The sequence below is a fragment of the Molossus molossus genome, unplaced genomic scaffold, assembly GCF_014108415.1.
Source record: "Molossus molossus isolate mMolMol1 unplaced genomic scaffold, mMolMol1.p scaffold_m16_p_10, whole genome shotgun sequence".
NCBI lineage: Eukaryota > Metazoa > Chordata > Mammalia > Chiroptera > Molossidae > Molossus > Molossus molossus.
Window position 1 is genome coordinate 19,048,424 of NW_023425345.1, and position 18,277 is coordinate 19,066,700.

At 40.7% G+C, this 18,277-nt stretch overlaps 1 protein-coding gene and 2 pseudogenes across 2 annotated transcripts in view; all 3 read left to right on the forward strand.

Annotated features, from left to right (window-relative positions):
• Positions 1-18,277, forward strand: part of NTN4 (netrin 4) — a 128,689-nt gene that overhangs the window by 53,318 nt on the left and 57,094 nt on the right. For both annotated transcript variants that reach the window (XM_036252618.1, XM_036252617.1), the window contains one exon: positions 1,908-2,186. In XM_036252618.1, the coding sequence (XP_036108511.1) occupies positions 1,908-2,186 (279 nt within the window). The remainder of the gene's footprint in view (positions 1-1,907; positions 2,187-18,277) is intronic.
• Positions 2,447-4,372, forward strand: LOC118623205 (annotated as a pseudogene).
• Positions 4,544-5,865, forward strand: LOC118623207 (annotated as a pseudogene).

Below are 18,277 nucleotides of genomic sequence, written 5' to 3' on the forward strand. Positions count from 1 at the left end.
AAAACTGGTTTCAAAAATGAAATTTTTATGTCCAAAGTATTCCTTAAAGAAGTTTTTTTTCCTTATACATTACTTTTAGATACATTCTCTCTAAATGGGAGTTTATCTGAAGCCTACTTTTTAAAAATTACTTTTGTACTACAGTTGATGGACAACATGGCTGTGAACTGCACAGGTCCATTTACATGCAAATTTTTTCAAGAAATACTGTAAATGTATTTTCTCTTCCTTATGATTTTCTTAATAGCATTTTGTTTTGTAGCTTACTTTATAGTAAGACTATAATACATAATACATATAGCATACAAAATATGTGTTCATTGGCTGTATGTTACTGATAAGGCTTTAGGTCAACCGTAGGCTATTAACAGTTGAGTTCCTAGGGAGTCCAAGTTATACACAGAGTATTGACTGCGGGGGATAAGCACCCCAAAACCCCACCTTGTTCAAGTGTCAACTGTACTTGGTTTTCAAAATATTTCTGTTTCTGTCAACTATAATTCAATTTAAAAGAGAAATATTTCTATTTTTTTTGTAAATAGACTTTTGACATATTTTTAAAAAGCCAAGAGATACTTAAGACTTTTTCAGGGGAGCTTTGTTTCTCTTATTACATAAATTCATGAGATTGCTTAAGGTTTTGTTCTTTTTTTATTTTTTTATTTGCATAATAAGGTATAACAGTGTTGGCCTCCTTCTAATACTATTTCATGTTATAATATATTTTGGAATTCCTTTCTTATATTCCTTGGTTTCCACTGGCAGTGAAGTGATTTCCTCTTCCACCAACCTCCACTTCCCCAAAGTAACACTTACTCTAGAGAACTGTGCACACCCTACCCTCGGGCCCCTTCTGTTCCCCCATATAATGTACCTCACACTCATGCTCAGAGTCGGCCCTTCTGAGCCTTCCTTTTTCTGATTTTCTCCTCAGAATTAAAATTTTAAATTGCCTTTAGAGTCCATCTGCACGACAAAAACAGTTTCATTACTTAATTATACTTGGCATTTAACCAAGAGAGCCCTTAACTAATTTGGTCAGTCACTTCACTCACCACATCTGGGTTTATGTGACTTTTGATTAATTTCAGAAATCAAATCTACCCTCAAACAATTGTATATTTACTACCAGTAAGAATACTAAAAAAAAAAAAAAGGGGGGGCCACAAGCATGGAAGGCAGATACAGAAAAGCAGAACGAAGAGTATTGGTAGCAATAGGGACCCCAGTGAATAACTAACTAGTCTATAAAAGGGTTACACCTCGTTTAGAAATGTAAGTGCCTGGATCTTGGTTTTGCAGTTGCTTCCTAACTGGTCTTCCTGCTTCTATTCTTCAGCTTCTATAATCCATTCTCACGGAAGCAAGAATTATCTTTTTTAAAAAATGTAAATCAGACCATGTCACTTCTGCGTCTATAGGCTTGTGGTGGCTTCCACTAGAAAAATTCTGCCTTGGCCTTTAAAGGGCTGCATTCAGAATCTGTCGTGCACCATTTCTGTCCTCCGCTCTGAACACTGTCCCCTGGCCCCCTGGGCTCCAGTCACACTGGCCTTGTTCCTCCTTGAATAAGCCAAGTTGGATTCCATGTCAAGGCCTTTAAAATTGCTGTTCCTTCTGCCTGAAATGCTCTTCCCCTGAGATCTTTGCATGGATGACTTCACTTCGAGAGTCAGTTCTCTGCTGGTCACTCAATTTATACTTCTGCATCCAAACGAGCAGCACATCTGTTCCTTGGAATAACAGGGCAGCTCTTCTCCAGGTGTCATCAAGGGCTGAAAACCTCTTGTGATTAAATCACTAACAGATAACAGAAAGTATAAATCAAACCAGAACAATGTGGGGCAAACACCCTGGGGTTTGTGCACAGTCCTGTGCCCTCATGGTATTTTGCTTTTTCCTCACAGGTTATTTTCAGGGCTTTGTCACCGCCCTATGATACGGAGAACCCTTACAGTGCCAAAGTGCAGGAGCAGCTGAAGATCACCAATCTCCGTGTGCAGCTGCTGAAACAACAGTCCTGCCCCTGTCAGAGAAATGACCTGAACGCAGAGCCTCAACATTTCACACACTATGCAATCTATGATTTCATCGTCAAGGGCAGCTGCTTCTGTAACGGCCACGCTGATCAGTGTGTACCTGTTGATGGCTTCAGACCTGTCAAGGCCCCAGGAACATTCCACGTGGTATGTAAAGCACATTCTCACCAATGGAAAACAAACCATAAGCTACCTTCAGTTCTGGGCACCGGTAGTCTAGGTCCCTCAGAGCTGGTCTGTGTGCGCCTTGTTTCCTCTGCTGCTCCACTTCTCCGACTCCATACCCATCCTATAAAGTGCCCATTAACCCGCTTTTTAATCTTCAATTTTAGAATTATAAATAGTCAAGCATGATAAGATTTCTTGGAAAGCATCCATGCCAGTGTTTAGTACCATGACCTTCCGATATGAAGTGTAAGGTGAGCAGTAGGAAAGGTTGGCGTAATCACATTGGTGGCATTATCACACCGAAGCCAGCTTCGACGATAAATGGGGACCATTGTTGAATAGATTTTAGAGTGGAAAAAATAAGAACCTCAGTTTAATGCTCAGTATCTTTTGCTGTCCAGCCAATAGAATAATAATTCTCCTCTGTGAAGAGTGGCCTCACCCGCTCTCTCCCTAAGGCAGAGTTAAGCTCTCTTTCCTCTAGGTTCACACCTCTCCTCATGCTTTCTTCTGAATGTTTACTTCTCTGTGTCTCCTAGGAGATCATGCATTCCCTGTGATCTCTGTATCCTCAGGACCCAGTGCACTACCTGAGCCAGAAGTAGGCCTCTGGTAGGTGTTTGATTGAATGATAGCAACCCAGGAATAAAGAGATGACAAAAAATGACTGTCGTCGTTTGTTCTCACCTCACCTTCTTCCAACCTGCTAGTTTCTAGACACTAGTGGATCTTTGAACTAATATTGCTTCAAATAAAGGATGCGATGATTTGTTGGATCTAAGTGGATTGAGTCTGTGTATGATTAAATAGAAAATACCCCAGATATTCTAGAGACGTGTCGACCTCCTGGACTGTAGTTTGGGTAAGGTAGAGTGCTAGAAATTTCTGCCGTTATATTTAAGTGAATCCGTGAAGGGAGAACTTACAGGCTACAATGGACTGAATGTTTGTATCCCCCCAAAATGCATATGTTGAAACCCTAATCCCAAAGTGATGGTTTGCAGAGGTAAGGCCTTTGGGAGGTAATTAGGTCGTGAGAGTGAAATCCTCAGACATGGGATTAATGTCCTCATGAGAAGAGGCCAGATGGCTGGCTAGCTCTCTTTCTGTCATGTGAGGACACGGTGAGAAGTTGGAAGCCTGCAACCTGGAAGAAATCCTTGCCAGAACCTGACCATTCTGGCATCCTGAGTGTAGGCTTTCAGCCTTCAGGACGGAAATACATTTCCCTTGTCTATAAGCCACCCAGCCTCTGGTATAGCAGCCTGAGCTGACTAAGGTGCTGGTCTTTGTTTCTTCAACTGTCTCCTACATTCCAGGCCTCATAGGATCACTTCGGGGTAAAGTCCTGAGCAAAAGGACATACCCAATCAGGCTCCTATAACGTGGTCCAGAGTAGGCCATATCTGTGGAGTGAATGACCTGTGAGACAACCCGAATGGCTCTCTGATCAACCAAACTAAATTACCGGATTTCTCAAGCCTTACAAAACTTTCATACATATGCATTTAAAAGCAATAGTTTTTTATTTTTTAGTAAGTCCTCTGAATGTAAACTTTCAAAAAGATAGCAACACTTCCCAAAGCTAAAGAGACAATTCTAGACATTTCTGTTATGTTCTGTGGGTGTATGCACAGTGCCCAGGGTCAGACTATGCGCAGTGGGTATCTTGCGTCTGCTCCTTATCCGACAGTAGCAATCCCATTATCATCTCCTGTGGCTGAGACAAGCTGGGCAAGGTATGGAACCTGCCCAAACTGCAAGCTGAAGACAAACCATAACAGCTCCCTGGGCTCCCTAAACACTGTGACTGTCTCTCCAGATGGATCCCTGTATGCTTCTGGAAACAGGAATGGCCAGGCCATGCTGTGGGACTTCAACAACGGCAGGCACCTTTATATGCTAGATGGTGGGGACATCATCATCAGCCTGTGTGTCAGCCCCGACCACTACTGGCTCTGTGCCGCTGTAGACCCCAGCATTACGATCTGGGACTTGAAGGGCAGGATCACTGTAGACGAACTGAAGCAAGAAGGTATCAGTCGCAGCAGCAAGGCAAAGTCACTCCAGAGTACCTCTTTGACCAGGTCTGCTGATGGCCAGACTCTTCTGGCTAGCTGAGCAACCTGGTATAGGTGTGGCGGGTGACCATCAGCACCCAATAGATTCCAGAGCTTTAGAAACAAAAAAACTGGCTTTCTGACTTAAAAATAAAATAAATTCTATTAATTTTGCTAAATTCAACAGGGGATAATTATGAAGAGTTACTAGAGATGTTTGCAAGTCTTAAATACAACTATTCTATACAATCTTCTGCCAGAAAAACAACTGTCACCATGAGCCCACACCCCTGTTTCTGCATTTGTTGGTCCTCTGCTCTGCCCTGTCACTACCCCCTGCTCTCTGACTGCCCATAGCTCTGATACACTTCACTGCATCCTGTCTGGGGTCACTGCCCCCTCCCACCCAGGCCTGCTGCCTCGGCCTCTGCCACAGCCACCTCCTGGTGGGCTTATGTGGAGAGGGGGGCCCCAAGTCCCATCCCATGAGTCATAGAAGCCTGTAAGAGCGACACCAACATGGAAGGTGGTGCCTACCAAGATGATAATGGAAAGCCATCCATGCACCCTAGTGTTCAGATTGCTGCAAAAAAATCTGGACAAAGAATACTTGCCCATTGCTGAAATGGCTTAATTTTGCAACACAACTGCAGCATTAGCCCTGGACGAGAATAGCAAAGTGTTGAAAAGTGGCCAGTCTGTCACTATGTAGATCATTTCTGGAACTGGGCCTTAAGGATTGGAGCCAGATATCTGCAAATGGTTTTTAAGTTCAGCTGAGATGTCTTTCTGCCCAAACCGTCCTGAGGAAATTACACACCCACCTTCAGGGATGCTGGCATGCAGCTACATGATTATCTATACTGTGACCCCAAGGCTGTGGCTTTGATTTCACAGGTGCTAAGAAGGGCATTTAAAAAATGCCAGAGCAACGTGTTCCCCTGCACACCTGTGCCCCAATCTCGTGGGAGTGGACACCTCATCTTGAACAGTGGAAGGAAATAGCAACAGTAGTGAGGAAAAGAATCTGCGTTCTTTGACATGACCTGCCAAGGCTTTGCCAGTTGTGATGGTAACAAGGATGCTTGAGCTATGTGCCATTTTATCAAAGAGGGCATTAATGTTTTTATCTGCCAATCCCATGCCACGAAATTGGGCTTCTATGGTGAGTGTGTGGGAGCCTTCACTGCAGTCTGCAAAGATGTTGATGAAGCCAAAAGAGTGAAATTACACTTGAAGATCTTGATCTGTCCACTGTATTCCAGCCCTTCTCTCAATGGGACCCAGATTGCCTCAACCATTCTGACTAGCTTGGATTTTCTAAAACAGTGATTGCAGGAAGTAAAGTCATGGCCAACCTCATCATTAGCATGCAGACTCAGCTGGTCTCCAACCTCAAGAAGGAGGACTTCTCCCACAATTGGCAGCACGTTCCTGACCAGATTGGCATGTTTTGTTTCACAGGGCCAAAGCCTAAGCAGATGGAGTGGCTGACCAAGGAGTTTTCCATCTACATGACAGAGGTCAGCCACATCTCTGTGGCAGGGGTCACTTCAGACAACTGGGCTGCCTTGCTCAATAATGAGGACACCAAGTGATTTCCCTGGTGAGAGGGAACAGAGACAACCTTGTTGTCTTCAGCCTCTGCTATTGTGAGATTCCCAAGGAGGATGAGGGAGGGTGGATGGTGGTGAGAGGATCATTTCTTTTAACCACAGCGCTTCACTTAACTCAGGCATTGAATGTGTTTCTCAGAAAAGACATGTAGTGAAATAGGGCAGAGGCATCCGTGGTTGATGTCTGGAAACTTTTGGGCTCTAAACCAAACTCTTTCCCATTCTTTTATCTCTAGCTTTTCCAAAAGAGTTTACACATCCAAGAAAATCACAGCTCCTACCAACCCGTCATTCACACCATTGCAATATTGCAGGAGCTTTACCTGAGGCACCTTATTCCTCTGTGGATCCAGCATGAGAAATAGCCCATATTAGAGGCTTTGTGAGAAGACTTAATTCTAACAATAACAGTTCGCCTGTTACTGTCCTCCTGTGATTGAGCAATTTTATTAACAGACGATAATATAGAAATCGTGTTTTATGAAAACCAGCCAATCTGCAGCCACTGCAGCAAGGAGAACACAAGATGCTGCTTCCTGCCTTAATTGAGGAAAAAAAAGAAAGAAGGTTCTCCTTAATAATGGCAGGCACTTTAATGTTCCTTTCTCCTCCCTTAGCACTGCTGTTCTTTTCCTTAGGCACAAAGGTTTATAACTAGCCTAGATTTTCATTCCATTCTACTACTTGACTGACCATCAACACCATCCTCTTAGGATTTACTTATTTGAAGAATGAAAAAACATAACTTACTGCTCATCCTTGACCCTCACTTTTCTTGGTAAAGAAGAGTGGAGAGCAGGCAACTGCATTTTATTCTCGCATCCTCTCCAGTGATCGGTTGTTTCCTGGTGGGTTTTTGCTTCTGCCCAGCTGGACCTCATGCTTTGAGTCAGGGTGGTTGTGCTGTCACTCATGAGTTGGGCAGTGCGGGGTAGAGTCAGGGAAGAGGTTATTCTGGGCTTTGGTTTTGGCTTTGCGTGTGCTGCCAGCTGGGCTCGGGCTTCACTCTGGAAAGATGACCATCTGCTCTAGTCATGTAAGCTGATTGCAGTCTGGTTTCTCAGTTACAATAAAGTTACTATAGGACCCCCTCCCTTAAGAGAGAGAGAGACACACACAGAGAGAGAGAACTTTCAATCTATAAAGAAGATCTGGATAACTAAGGAAAGGGGATTATATAGTAAGTGTTTTTCCATTTCTTTTGAAATGGATGTTAGAAAGAGAAGTCTCCATTCTAGAAGACTCTGTGGACAGAAACCTCATTTCCTTAACTAATCTCTGGCTGCTTTGAAATCGGAAGCAATTTCCCTTTAAAATAATACTGCTTTTGTGACATCCTGCTCCCTAGCTTTCGTATTTATTTCAACTTGCGCACAGTGGTGGCAGCCCCTGCTGCTGTCACTACCGCATGTGCCGAAACCAGGCAAGACCAGGTCAAACCTGGAGCCGGAGCCAGGCAGAGGTGAGAAACAGGCTATATGGTCAAGGTCATGTTGGCTTCCAGGGATCTAGTTCCGTCAGAATCCTTGCTGTCTCTATTCTTTAAAAAACAAAAAAAGGAGTCCAGCTGGTGTGACTCAGTGAATTGAGCGTCAGCCCATGGACTCAGAGGTCCCGATTGATTCCAGGTCAGGGCACATGCCCAGGTTGCGAGCATGATCCCCAGTAGGGGGCATGCAGGAGGCGGCCAATCCATGTTTCTCGCTCACATAGATGTTTCTCTCTCTGTCTCCCTTCCTCTCTAAAAAATCAACAAAAACATATTTTAAAAAAGAAGAAGAAAGCCACAAGCAAGTGGACCAGCAGAGGCTTATGGTTGGAAATGTGAAATGGTTCTGCTTTCAGATCTTTCCCATCCCTACACTTAGATGAATTTTATTTTGTGTATTTTTTTTCTGGATTATAAAGAAGCGTATTAAATTTGGGTATGGCTGCCTCTTTTGAATGTGATGTTCTTATTCCTGTGATTGCTTAGCTGAGAAACTGCACATTAAAAGCATGGTCTTTTGCCTCATGAAGAACATGGTCATAAGGTCAGTTGTCCTCCCTCATTTTTATACCTGTGAACACCATTCATTATAGGTATGTGGAAGTAACTGGGTTTGTCTATTGTGCAGAATGAAAGCTAGCCTCTTAAGAAATGCTGTTTTACTAGCCAGCTTGCCCTAGGTAGTGTGTATAAATCTAACTTTCTCTAGTAAGTTTCTTTCTTCCTTTCTTTCTTTCTTCTTTCTTTCATTTTCTTTCTTTCTTTCTTTCTTTCTTTCTTTCTTTCTTTCTTTCTTTCTCTCTCTCTCTCTCTCTCTCTCTTCTCTCTCTCTCTCTTTCATCCTCACCTGAGGCTATTTTTCTATTTATCTTTAGGTAGAGTGGGGGGGAGGGAGAGAGAGAGAAACATTGACATGAGAGGGACACAGCAACTGGTTGCCTCCTGCATGACTCCCAACCAGGGCCAGGACTAACCACAACCCAGATAGTGCCCTCGACTGGAATCAAACCTGTGACTCATTGGTCTGCTGCCAACACTCTAACCGCTGAGCCAAACCAGCTAGGACTAGCACAGTTTTTCTTTACAGCAGTCACTCTCAAAGTGGTCCCTGAACTGTCAGCATCAGCATTACCTGGGAACTTGTTAGAATTAGGCATTCTCAGGCCCCATCCCAGACCTGTTGAATCAGAAACTCTAGTGATGGGGCCCGGGAATCTGTGTTTAGCAAATGCTCTGGGTGATTACAATGCCTGCTCAAGTTTGAAAGTGGCTGCTTCACAGACAGCTACAACTAATATTGTTGGGAGGGCAACTAATTATTTAAGATCTGATTTTATTTGTGGTAATTTTTGATGGCTGATGATAGAGAATTAAGGAAGTTAATGCAAATGATATTTTGTTTCTTTCAGCTATATAAGATTTTAGGGTCATTTTCTTTCTTTGGGAGAAGGAAGTAGGAAAAGATACAGAGCGGGATATAAGTCGTCGCCAGCTTCCTTATCTTAAAACATTCCTGTCTTTTTTGTTTTTTAATTGATTTTAGAGAGAGGAAAGGAGAGAAAGAGAGAGAGAGAGAGAGAGAAAGATATTGGTTGCCTCCCCATGTGCCCCCATTGGAGATCAAACCCACAACTTGGGTTTGTGTCCTGACTGGGAATTGAACCTGCTACCTTCTGGTGTAGGTCCAACCAACTGAACCATACTGGCCAGGGCACTCCTGTATCCTTTAAAGCAGTACCACCTTGCCAGGCCAGTGTGGCTCAGTGGATTGAGCCTTGCCCCATGGACTGAGAGGTCCTGGTTCCATTCCCAGTCAAGGCACATGCCCAGGTTGCAGGCTCGATCCCCAGTAGGGGGTGTGCAGGAGGCAGCTAATCAATGCATCTCTCTCACATTGATGTTTCTGTCTCTCTCTCTCCAAAAAATCAATAAAAACATAATAAGTAAATAAATAATTAAAAAAATAAAGTGTTACCACCTTTTCCATGTTTGTCCTTCTTCTCTTATCTTTTGACAGTTCAGTTTTTTGTTCCTTTAACTGGAAGGCAGAACAATGATTGATACCCTAACATTGGAGTCAAATAGACCTAACATTGGAGTGGAATTGACTCACCACACCATTTGCTAAGTTAGTCTCATTGAATCTCAGTTTCCTAAGACAATGAGGATAATATCTCTCTTATATAGTTATTGTGAGGATTAAAAAATATGGTAGCCGATGCCTAGGACGTGGTAGACACTACGTACAGTTATTGCTTGGGGTCTTGTGGCAAGGAAAACTGTACTTTGACTCCAGCCTCCTGGGATCCCAGAAATTATGTAAAGAGGAGATCTCAAGATTTTTTCTTTGCAGCTGCAGAGGACTTATTTAGTTCTCTTTTTCCCAGCAGCTGGTGATTTTACAGCTGTTGAACAATGGATGATAATACAAAGAAATGTGGAAAGCTTCATTGTTTTACCAAAGTATTACCCACTAGATAACACAGGACTCTTAGAGTACCATGAGTTGTTTAAATGTCTTGAGTTACTCTTGTTTAGGTGATATTTTGTTTTGTTATCAGAAACTCATTATAAAAGAGTATCGCCCTGGCTGGTTTGGCTCAGCGGTTGGAGCGTTGGCTTGTGGACCAGAGAGTCCCGGGTTCGGTTCCCACTCGGGGCACGTACCAAAAAAAAAAAGAGTATCAATATTTTGACTGATGTGTTCAAATCTAAGAGTAACATTGAGACCTGTGGAACCATAACCATATGGTGGGGTTTGAGGAAAAGGTTACTTAGCTACCTAGTTGTATGAAGCAGGATTTAGAATTATTCATACAGTTTCATGACAGAAATTTTTCTCATCTGAACCTGAATATATTTACTCGTGTATTTATGTTTGCATATCTTATATGTCATGTTTCATAAATTCAGAACGAGTTTAAGACCATAATTCTTGTCTTCTTTTAAAAAATTAGTTATTGTACTGTAAATAAGCAAAAAGTAATCATTAGAAAGCTCTTGACCCTTCAAGGTGTTAAGGAAAAGAATGGAGGGCTTAAAAACAATCAATAAAGTTATTAAATGAGAGCATTACATGAAAATTTTAAAATATTTTTGCATAGTAAAACGTACATTCATGTTTGAAAATGAATACCTGTAAATTAGTTTTAGGTCTTCTAAGCAGAGAAAAAAATTATCATCAATTATAAATACTACTGTTAATAATTACCACTTATCAGTTGCTTATTGTGTACCAAGTCTTGTACTTCGTGTTATAAACATTATTGAGTTTAATCTTCAAGACAACTGGATGGTGTATCATCATCATTTTCTTTCATAGATGAGGAAGTGAGGCCTGGAAATGTTATCTGATTTCTCAAAAGTTAAATTCGCCTGTCAGACACTGAAGTCCATTTTCTTTTTGCTGTTGTGCTTTAAAGATTTGGATCTAACCAGGGTTGACAGTATGCCAAGAACAGGAAAAAGAATGGATAAAGGACAGGAGGAGCAAGGGAGATGGGAACGGGCTCAAGGGATTGATTATCATGATGGACGGTAGCATCTAAACTGAGCCAGGAGGAAAGTTAGGACACAAGAGAGCAAAGGCTATTCCCACCACCAGATGTCTGCTGTTTTATATTTTATAAAGCCCTTTCTCATGTATTGTTTCACTAGATCCTTACTACAACGCTGGAAGGAAGTGTTTGTATTTCAGCTCTACGGATAAGGGAAACTGAGATACAGATTGATTGATTTACTTGCTTAAAGTCACTGTGATAGAGCAATTACACAGAATCCTTATTACTGTACCCCACCTCCATCCCCAATAGGCTACCAAGGAAAAACTCTTATGAAAAAGACTCTTTTTATAGGGATAGGTAGTTTATCCAAGTCATCTACATTTTAATATGGAACCAGAAATTATGATTGATTCTCTCTTCTCTTCCATTCAGTAACTAGTGGAATGACTCAAAGGGAGGAAAGAAGAGAGTCAAAGCAATAAGTTTGGATAATCTACAAAGTAATTTAGAAGTGACTATCTTTTGAGGGTTATGCATCATGAAAAATTTTTTTTCTTTTATTGATTTTAGAGATGAAGGGAGAGGAAGAGAGAGAAAAACATTAATGAGAGAGAACATCGATTGGCTGCCTCCTGCATGCCCCCCACTGGGGATCTGGCCCACAACCTGGCATGTGTCCTGGTCAGGAATCGAACTAATGACCTCTCGGAGCATGCATGGGTGGATGCTCAACCACTGAGCCTCACCAGCTGGACTATGCATCATCTTTGATGGTTATTTTTGGTTTTATTAAGAAGAGGGATTTTAGGACCTACAATCCTACTTTTATTTCTAGACCTAAATAATTTTCACTGTGAATGAAAAACAGCAGCAATCCCAGTTCTTTCATAAGACCTGGAGAAATGGGTAATCCTATCATGAAAGGGGGCACAATGTTGTAGTCCTAATATTAACAAAATACAAAGCCTGCCAACTTGGTACTTCTAGTGGGCGACTGTCCTCAATCCACTGCAAGGTCTTAACCTTCTTATTTCAGTGCTCCTGTGTTGAGAATAGTATAGTTTTACCAGTAGCCCCTCGGCAATGAGTAACTACAGACACCGTAGAAGTGAACAGAATGTTGTTATACTTCACTTTCTACCTTGTGTGTCCTAGTAGAAGGGCAAGCTCATAAAATATGTTCATGGCTGGAAATTATTAGTGTTTTGACTGTAAAACTTCCAATTAATCTAGCCTTATTTTCTGTCTAGACAGTAGGACATGTTCTCTTTTAATGACAACAGTTGCCTGAGATTATTCTTTTTATTGGATGATCAGGAATCCAGAAGACTTCAGAACTAGAAGCATTATAAAATAATTTTTACACTCATGAAAGAATTCCCAGTGGGGTTCCTTTAAAAAGTTCCCCCAAGCCCTAGCCAGTTTGGCTCAGCAGTTAGAGCATCGGCCTGTGGGCCAGAGAGTCCTGGGTTTGATTCCTGCTGAGGGCACGTACCTTGGTTGCGGTTTGTCCCCACCCCGGTTGGGCACGTGTGGGTGGCAACCACTCGATGTGTCTCTCTTACATTGATGTTTCTCTCTCTCTTCTCCCCTCTCTCCCTCGTGCTCTATCTGAGTATGAATGCAAAAATTTCCTCGGGTGAGGATAAAAATAAAATTAAATAAATAAATAAATAAAAAGTTCCCCCAGAACATTTAAATATTTATTTATAGGCCTTTGACTATTTCGCAGAGAGGTTTAAAGGATAAAAATACCTGAAAACTAAAATGTGCTGACATCTCTGAAAGTAAACTATAAACCAACTGGAAAGCAAGGCTGATTATTCAAATATGATATTTGAACATTCTTTTCATGAATTGCAGAATGTGAAATATATGTATATTTAGGTAAAAATTTGGGCCGCAAAGGTACAAAATGAATTTCTTTAACAGGTTCAAGCTGCTAATTTTATAAATTTGGGAAACAAGTTAAATTTGACATTTTTATTTACTATAAAGTTCTCCTTAAGTATTTCACTTTGAAATTTTTTCAATAAATATTTCCTTTTCAGTGTAGCACTTTTGGGTCCATCCTGTGGATAGCGGGGAGCCTGGAGTCTGAGCTGTGGGTCGGGAAAGCCTAGTCTCTCTGTTTCACTGCTAATGCAATGGGGGGAGGGGGAGCTTCGTGGAAAGAGAAAAGCTGAGGCTATAGATAGATGTCTGACTTCTGGTTCTCAGCCCCAGCTCTCACATCTCTGAGATATTTCATTTGTGTCTTGCCAATTTTGTAAGGGCTGGAAATATACTTCAAGTTTTCTTCAAACAATTACATTCTGAAGATAAACTGTAATTTAAACCCTTAGTCCCTCTTAGGAGGAGAATTTTTAGTGACCAGACACATAAGATTAAAATACAAACAATGTACACACTCACTCATATGTATATATCATAATTATTCCACTAGACAGAAAATTCACGCCCATTTCAAATAGTGAAAAGAAAAAAGTCTGTTAATCTTGGCACTCAAAACCTTAATACTATAATTGGAACTAAAGTTGTATCATATCTTAGCAATGTAAATATTTTAATGGGAGAGAGACATTGATCAGCTGCCTCCTGCACACCCCCCTACTGGGGATCAAGCCCATAACCCAGGCATGTGCCCTGACTGGGGAACCACACCAGGAACTCTCTCTCAGTCCATGGGACATGGCTTAATCCACCAAGCCACATTGGCCAGGCTGCTATTAAATATTTTATATATAATACAAACAATTATGAAATTCATAAGAGTAAACACTGATCAATTGTCCTTTGCCTTTTATTTTTGCATCTCTAAAGACACCACTACCAGATATATAACTTAGCTGATCTAGAGAGCTTTCAGAATTCCTGAAAGAAATTTAACACTGTTGGATTACATTTTGCCATCTAACTTCATTAACATTTTGCAAAGCAAGGAATTACAATCTATTCTGTCAAACATTTAGACTATTCATGGCCTTGACACAAAACCCTAATCATTTCTATGTCCCTCCAGAGTCCCCTATACATCTCTCAATTAAAAAATTTACCTTACTGTATTGTAATTATTTGCTTACATATCTAACTTTACCTATCTGCTAAAGTGACTGATTCTTTAATGGGAAATACTGGGCCATTCACAATGTCTAACATAAAATAGGTTTAAAAAATCCTGGGTCAATATATAAATGAATCAATCAATGACATTTTAAAAATAAGAGATAAAAATGTTATTCATTTAGGATAATAATGTTAATAACATTAATGATTGTTCTTGATTGACTCTCTCACACATCTATATACATATGTTTTAATCCAGTAACAAACACATGGGTCCAGTAACATTATGTTTATTTTATAGGTAGAAACATATATCTTGTTATTAAGGAATTTATCCAAGATTATTGAGATCAGGGATTAGAAACCCCAGGCAACTATTTCCAAAATTTATTATCTTTATGCCACATTTATCCACATAATGCTAAGAAAAAAACCCAATTTGAAATGGACAAAGGTTTGAATGGACATTTCTCCAAAGAAGATATGCAAATGGCCAATGAGCACATGAAAAGATGCTTGACATCCTTGGTCATTAGGGAAATGCAAATCAAAACCACAATGAGATACCACTTCACCTCCACTAGGATGACTATAATCCAAAAGACATAATAACAAGTGTTGCCCAGCATGTGGTAAAATCAGAACCTTCCTGCACTGCTGATGGGAATGTAAAATGGTGCTGCTGCTGTGGAAAACAGTCTGGCAGTTTCTAACAAAGTTTAATCCAGTTACCCCATGAGTCAGCAATTCTATTCCTCAGTATATATCCAAGTGAACTGAAAACCTATGTCTACACAAAAATCTTGTACATGAATGTACATGGTAGCATTATTCATAATAGCTCCAAAGTGGAAACAACCCAGTGTCCATCGACTGATAAATGAATGAACAAAATGTGGTACATCCATACAATGGAATATTATCCAATCATAAAAAGGAATGAAGTCCTGATACATTATACAATGTGAATGAACCTTAAAAATATTATGCTAAGTGATAGAAGCCAAATACAAAAGGCCACATATTATATTATTCCTTTCATGTGAAATGTCCAAAATAGGAAATCCAAAAACACAAAGTAGGTTATGGTTTCCAGGAATTGGGAATCAGGGAGGAATGGTGAGGGACTGCTTAACGGGCACAGTTTCTTTTGGGGGCAATGAAAATGCTCTAGAGTTAGATGGTGGTAATGATTGCATAATTTTTTTTGAATATACTAAAAACTACTGTATTGTATGCTTTAAAATGGTTAAAATAATGAATTTTATGTTATGTGAACATAATCTCAATAATAAAAAGTCAATAACAAAAAACCCATGGCGGATTATATAGGAATTTTACAGTATGAGTACATTTCTTTTCAAGTCCTAGTAATTAAGCTGACTGTTTTAAAAAGCAATAGGTTCGGATGGATGGGTGTTGAAGAAAACCAATTCTTTCAAAAGCTGTGTCTGTGGCTGTCGTTTCATCATCACACAGATTATCACAGTCTGTTAGTGACTGCATTCTGATAGAGTTGCCAAAAAAGCATATGTTTTTAATAAATCATTATCAATCTTTCATATGAGCATACTCAATAAAGAAGACTGTGTTTTATAAGGTTCACCTAGAAACAAGCAAGTTTTCAATATTAAACGAAGCATGTGAATCAATTAATTCAACAACAAAAGCCTATGGAAGAAAACATGCCCTAGCAACTGGCTTCTTGTACTACAATCAGGGGCTCATTTATCTTAAACAAGTCAACTTTTGTAATACCCTCTGCACTGTATGGAAGACTGAGTGACAGTCAAACAGAGCTGTCAGGAAAAGAGGAAAAAGTGGGAAACGTGAACTAGAATGAATTAGGAAAAAAAAAAAAGAAACAAAACTTTGTAAGAGAATGCAAAATAGCCCGTGACAAGGAATTTTCCTTTAAAATAACCAGAAGCTATGTGAGCACATTGAGCAAGTGAATGTCAATCAGGTGAAAAGTACTTAATAATCCCCCACAGCTTTTCTAATAGAATTTACCTGGCCCCCAACTAATTATAATAACCCATCTAAATCCTAAAAGACATTGAACAACCCCCCCACCCCCAAATGTTCCCTCATTCTCAAATCGAATGCTGCTTGACAGATAACTTGCTCACAGAATGAGTTCTACTAGTTTCTGCTTTCACTGTGTTTCCCAGGTTCTTGCCCCATGGTTGTTGTGTTAATAGTTTTCACAGCATATTGGTAGTCCTATGTTGTTAATTCCACTTTTGCTATTTCTTTCTAAAATTATTTAAATTAACTAAGACTAAGAGATTGACATTGATATGATCCCCTTTCCCTTCAGTGAGATTTCAGAAGTTATTTTCAGTATTTGTGGGAAGGAAAATATCCGCCTGCTGAGATCACTGTTCCAAGATGGAGCCTCTAACATTTCAGGACTCTCTTGGGAGTTCTGCTCCCTGCTCTGCCACGGATTTGCATTGCGACCTTAGAAGAGTTTAAGTATAAAAAGACAATTGCAAAGTGAAATTATGAAAACACTTAACTGAGATAAATGAAGGGTAGAGGTGGAGCGGGTTGAATGGCTATTAGCAACTATCCTAGTCACTCAACACAGAGACAAGGTAGTAATTATGTTTGAAAGAAATTTCATTACTCAGCTGTATAATGAAATAGTTTCTTATATTGTATTATAGGAAACTCAAAGTCCATCTGTTGGCACCGGTAGCTAGATATTAATAAAGAACAGGAGGAAAGGACCCTGGCTGGTTTTGCTCAGCAGTTAGAGCATTGACTCACAGACCAATGAGTCTTGGGTTAGATTCCTGTCAAGGGCACGTACCTAGGTTGTGGTTTGTCCCCGGCCCTGGTCAGGTCATGCGGGAGGCAACCAGTCCATGTGGCTCTATCACATCGATGTTTCTTCTGTCTCTCTCTCTGTCCCTCCCACTCTATCTGATGATAAATAGAAAAATATCCTCGGGTGAGGAATAAAACTTTTTAAAAGTGACAAAAAAAAAGAATAGGAGCAAAGGGAATCGGACATAGAAGCCTATCTACTAGGGAGCTGAATCGGACAATAAACCTGCTTCACCAGGAAGCTACAGCTTCACACACTTCCCAGGGGACTGCTGCATCCTCCACCCTCAGACCTAATCCCCAAAACGGGGAGGAAGGATTGTTACCATTCATTAGCCAGGATTACCGTGGAAGAAGGAAAAAACAATGAGAGGGAAATTCCTCTGCTGGGCACCTGCCCTATAGATGGCAAAGGGGCAGGTCCTTCCACTATGAGGCATGTGCAGTAGGAGCTAAGATGGAGACCAGAAGGGGGAGTGTCCAGCCTGGGAAAAGGATTGGATTGGAAAAGGGACACAGAACCCCAAAAGATCTATGAAATAGATTGCTTCGGGGGAGGGCCCAGCACAAGCCTGCAAAGGATTGGGAAAGAGTTTGAAAGACCAAGCTAACATAATCTTAAACCTAACAAAGGCCTCTGGCCCCTAACATGCATTTAAATGTTCATGCGTTTGTGTGCTGCTCAGCTGCTGTTTCTCTCTCAGTACCAGTCATGTGGGCCTAGCCACTGTGGGGCCCCAAGCATGGTCCCCAGTCACTGGCTCCAAGCAGCCTCCAAGCACAAGTCTGGGTACTGGGTATAGCAATGCAGCACCAACCAGATTGCAGCTGAGTACAGAGGCTAGGCTGGACACATGGGGACAGGGACTGAACTGGACTGAACCAATAGCCCAAAAATCTCTGGACCCTGGCCTTTCTTCTGGGCTCGATGAAGACAAACCTGGACTTCTTCCACAGCAGGATGGAGCTGATGATCTTGGGACAGCTCTTTGTGTTTGCTACAGTTTCAGTAAATCTTACCACCATACCTCACACTCTTATGCATGGTCCCTGAAATGCTTTTCTTGTGACAACGGAAGGACCCCATTTCCACAGTGACATGTCTTTGGACAAGAACTGCAGCAAGAATATGATGATATTTGTTAATCTTCCCCTGCTCTATGTTACAGCTGAAGAAATTGTGTCTTTTATAGAGGAGAAAAGCTAATTTAATTTTTAAGGCAAGGAAGTCTTAGATATACTGAAAGAAACATCTTAAAATCAGGGTGCCTTACTTTATTGCCATTGTACACAAGCAAATCTGAAACCAAATTATGCTTGTAACCTAGGATAACTCATAGGATTTATCCAAATAACTGTATATATTGGATAGACATTTATTTTCAAAGGCCCAGTAGTCAGAAATAATACTTAACATCCACTGGAAACAAAGAACAAATGAGAAACAGTTCTATGCAATGAAGTAAAAGAAGGAAAAAAATCTCCTAATTTGGTAATA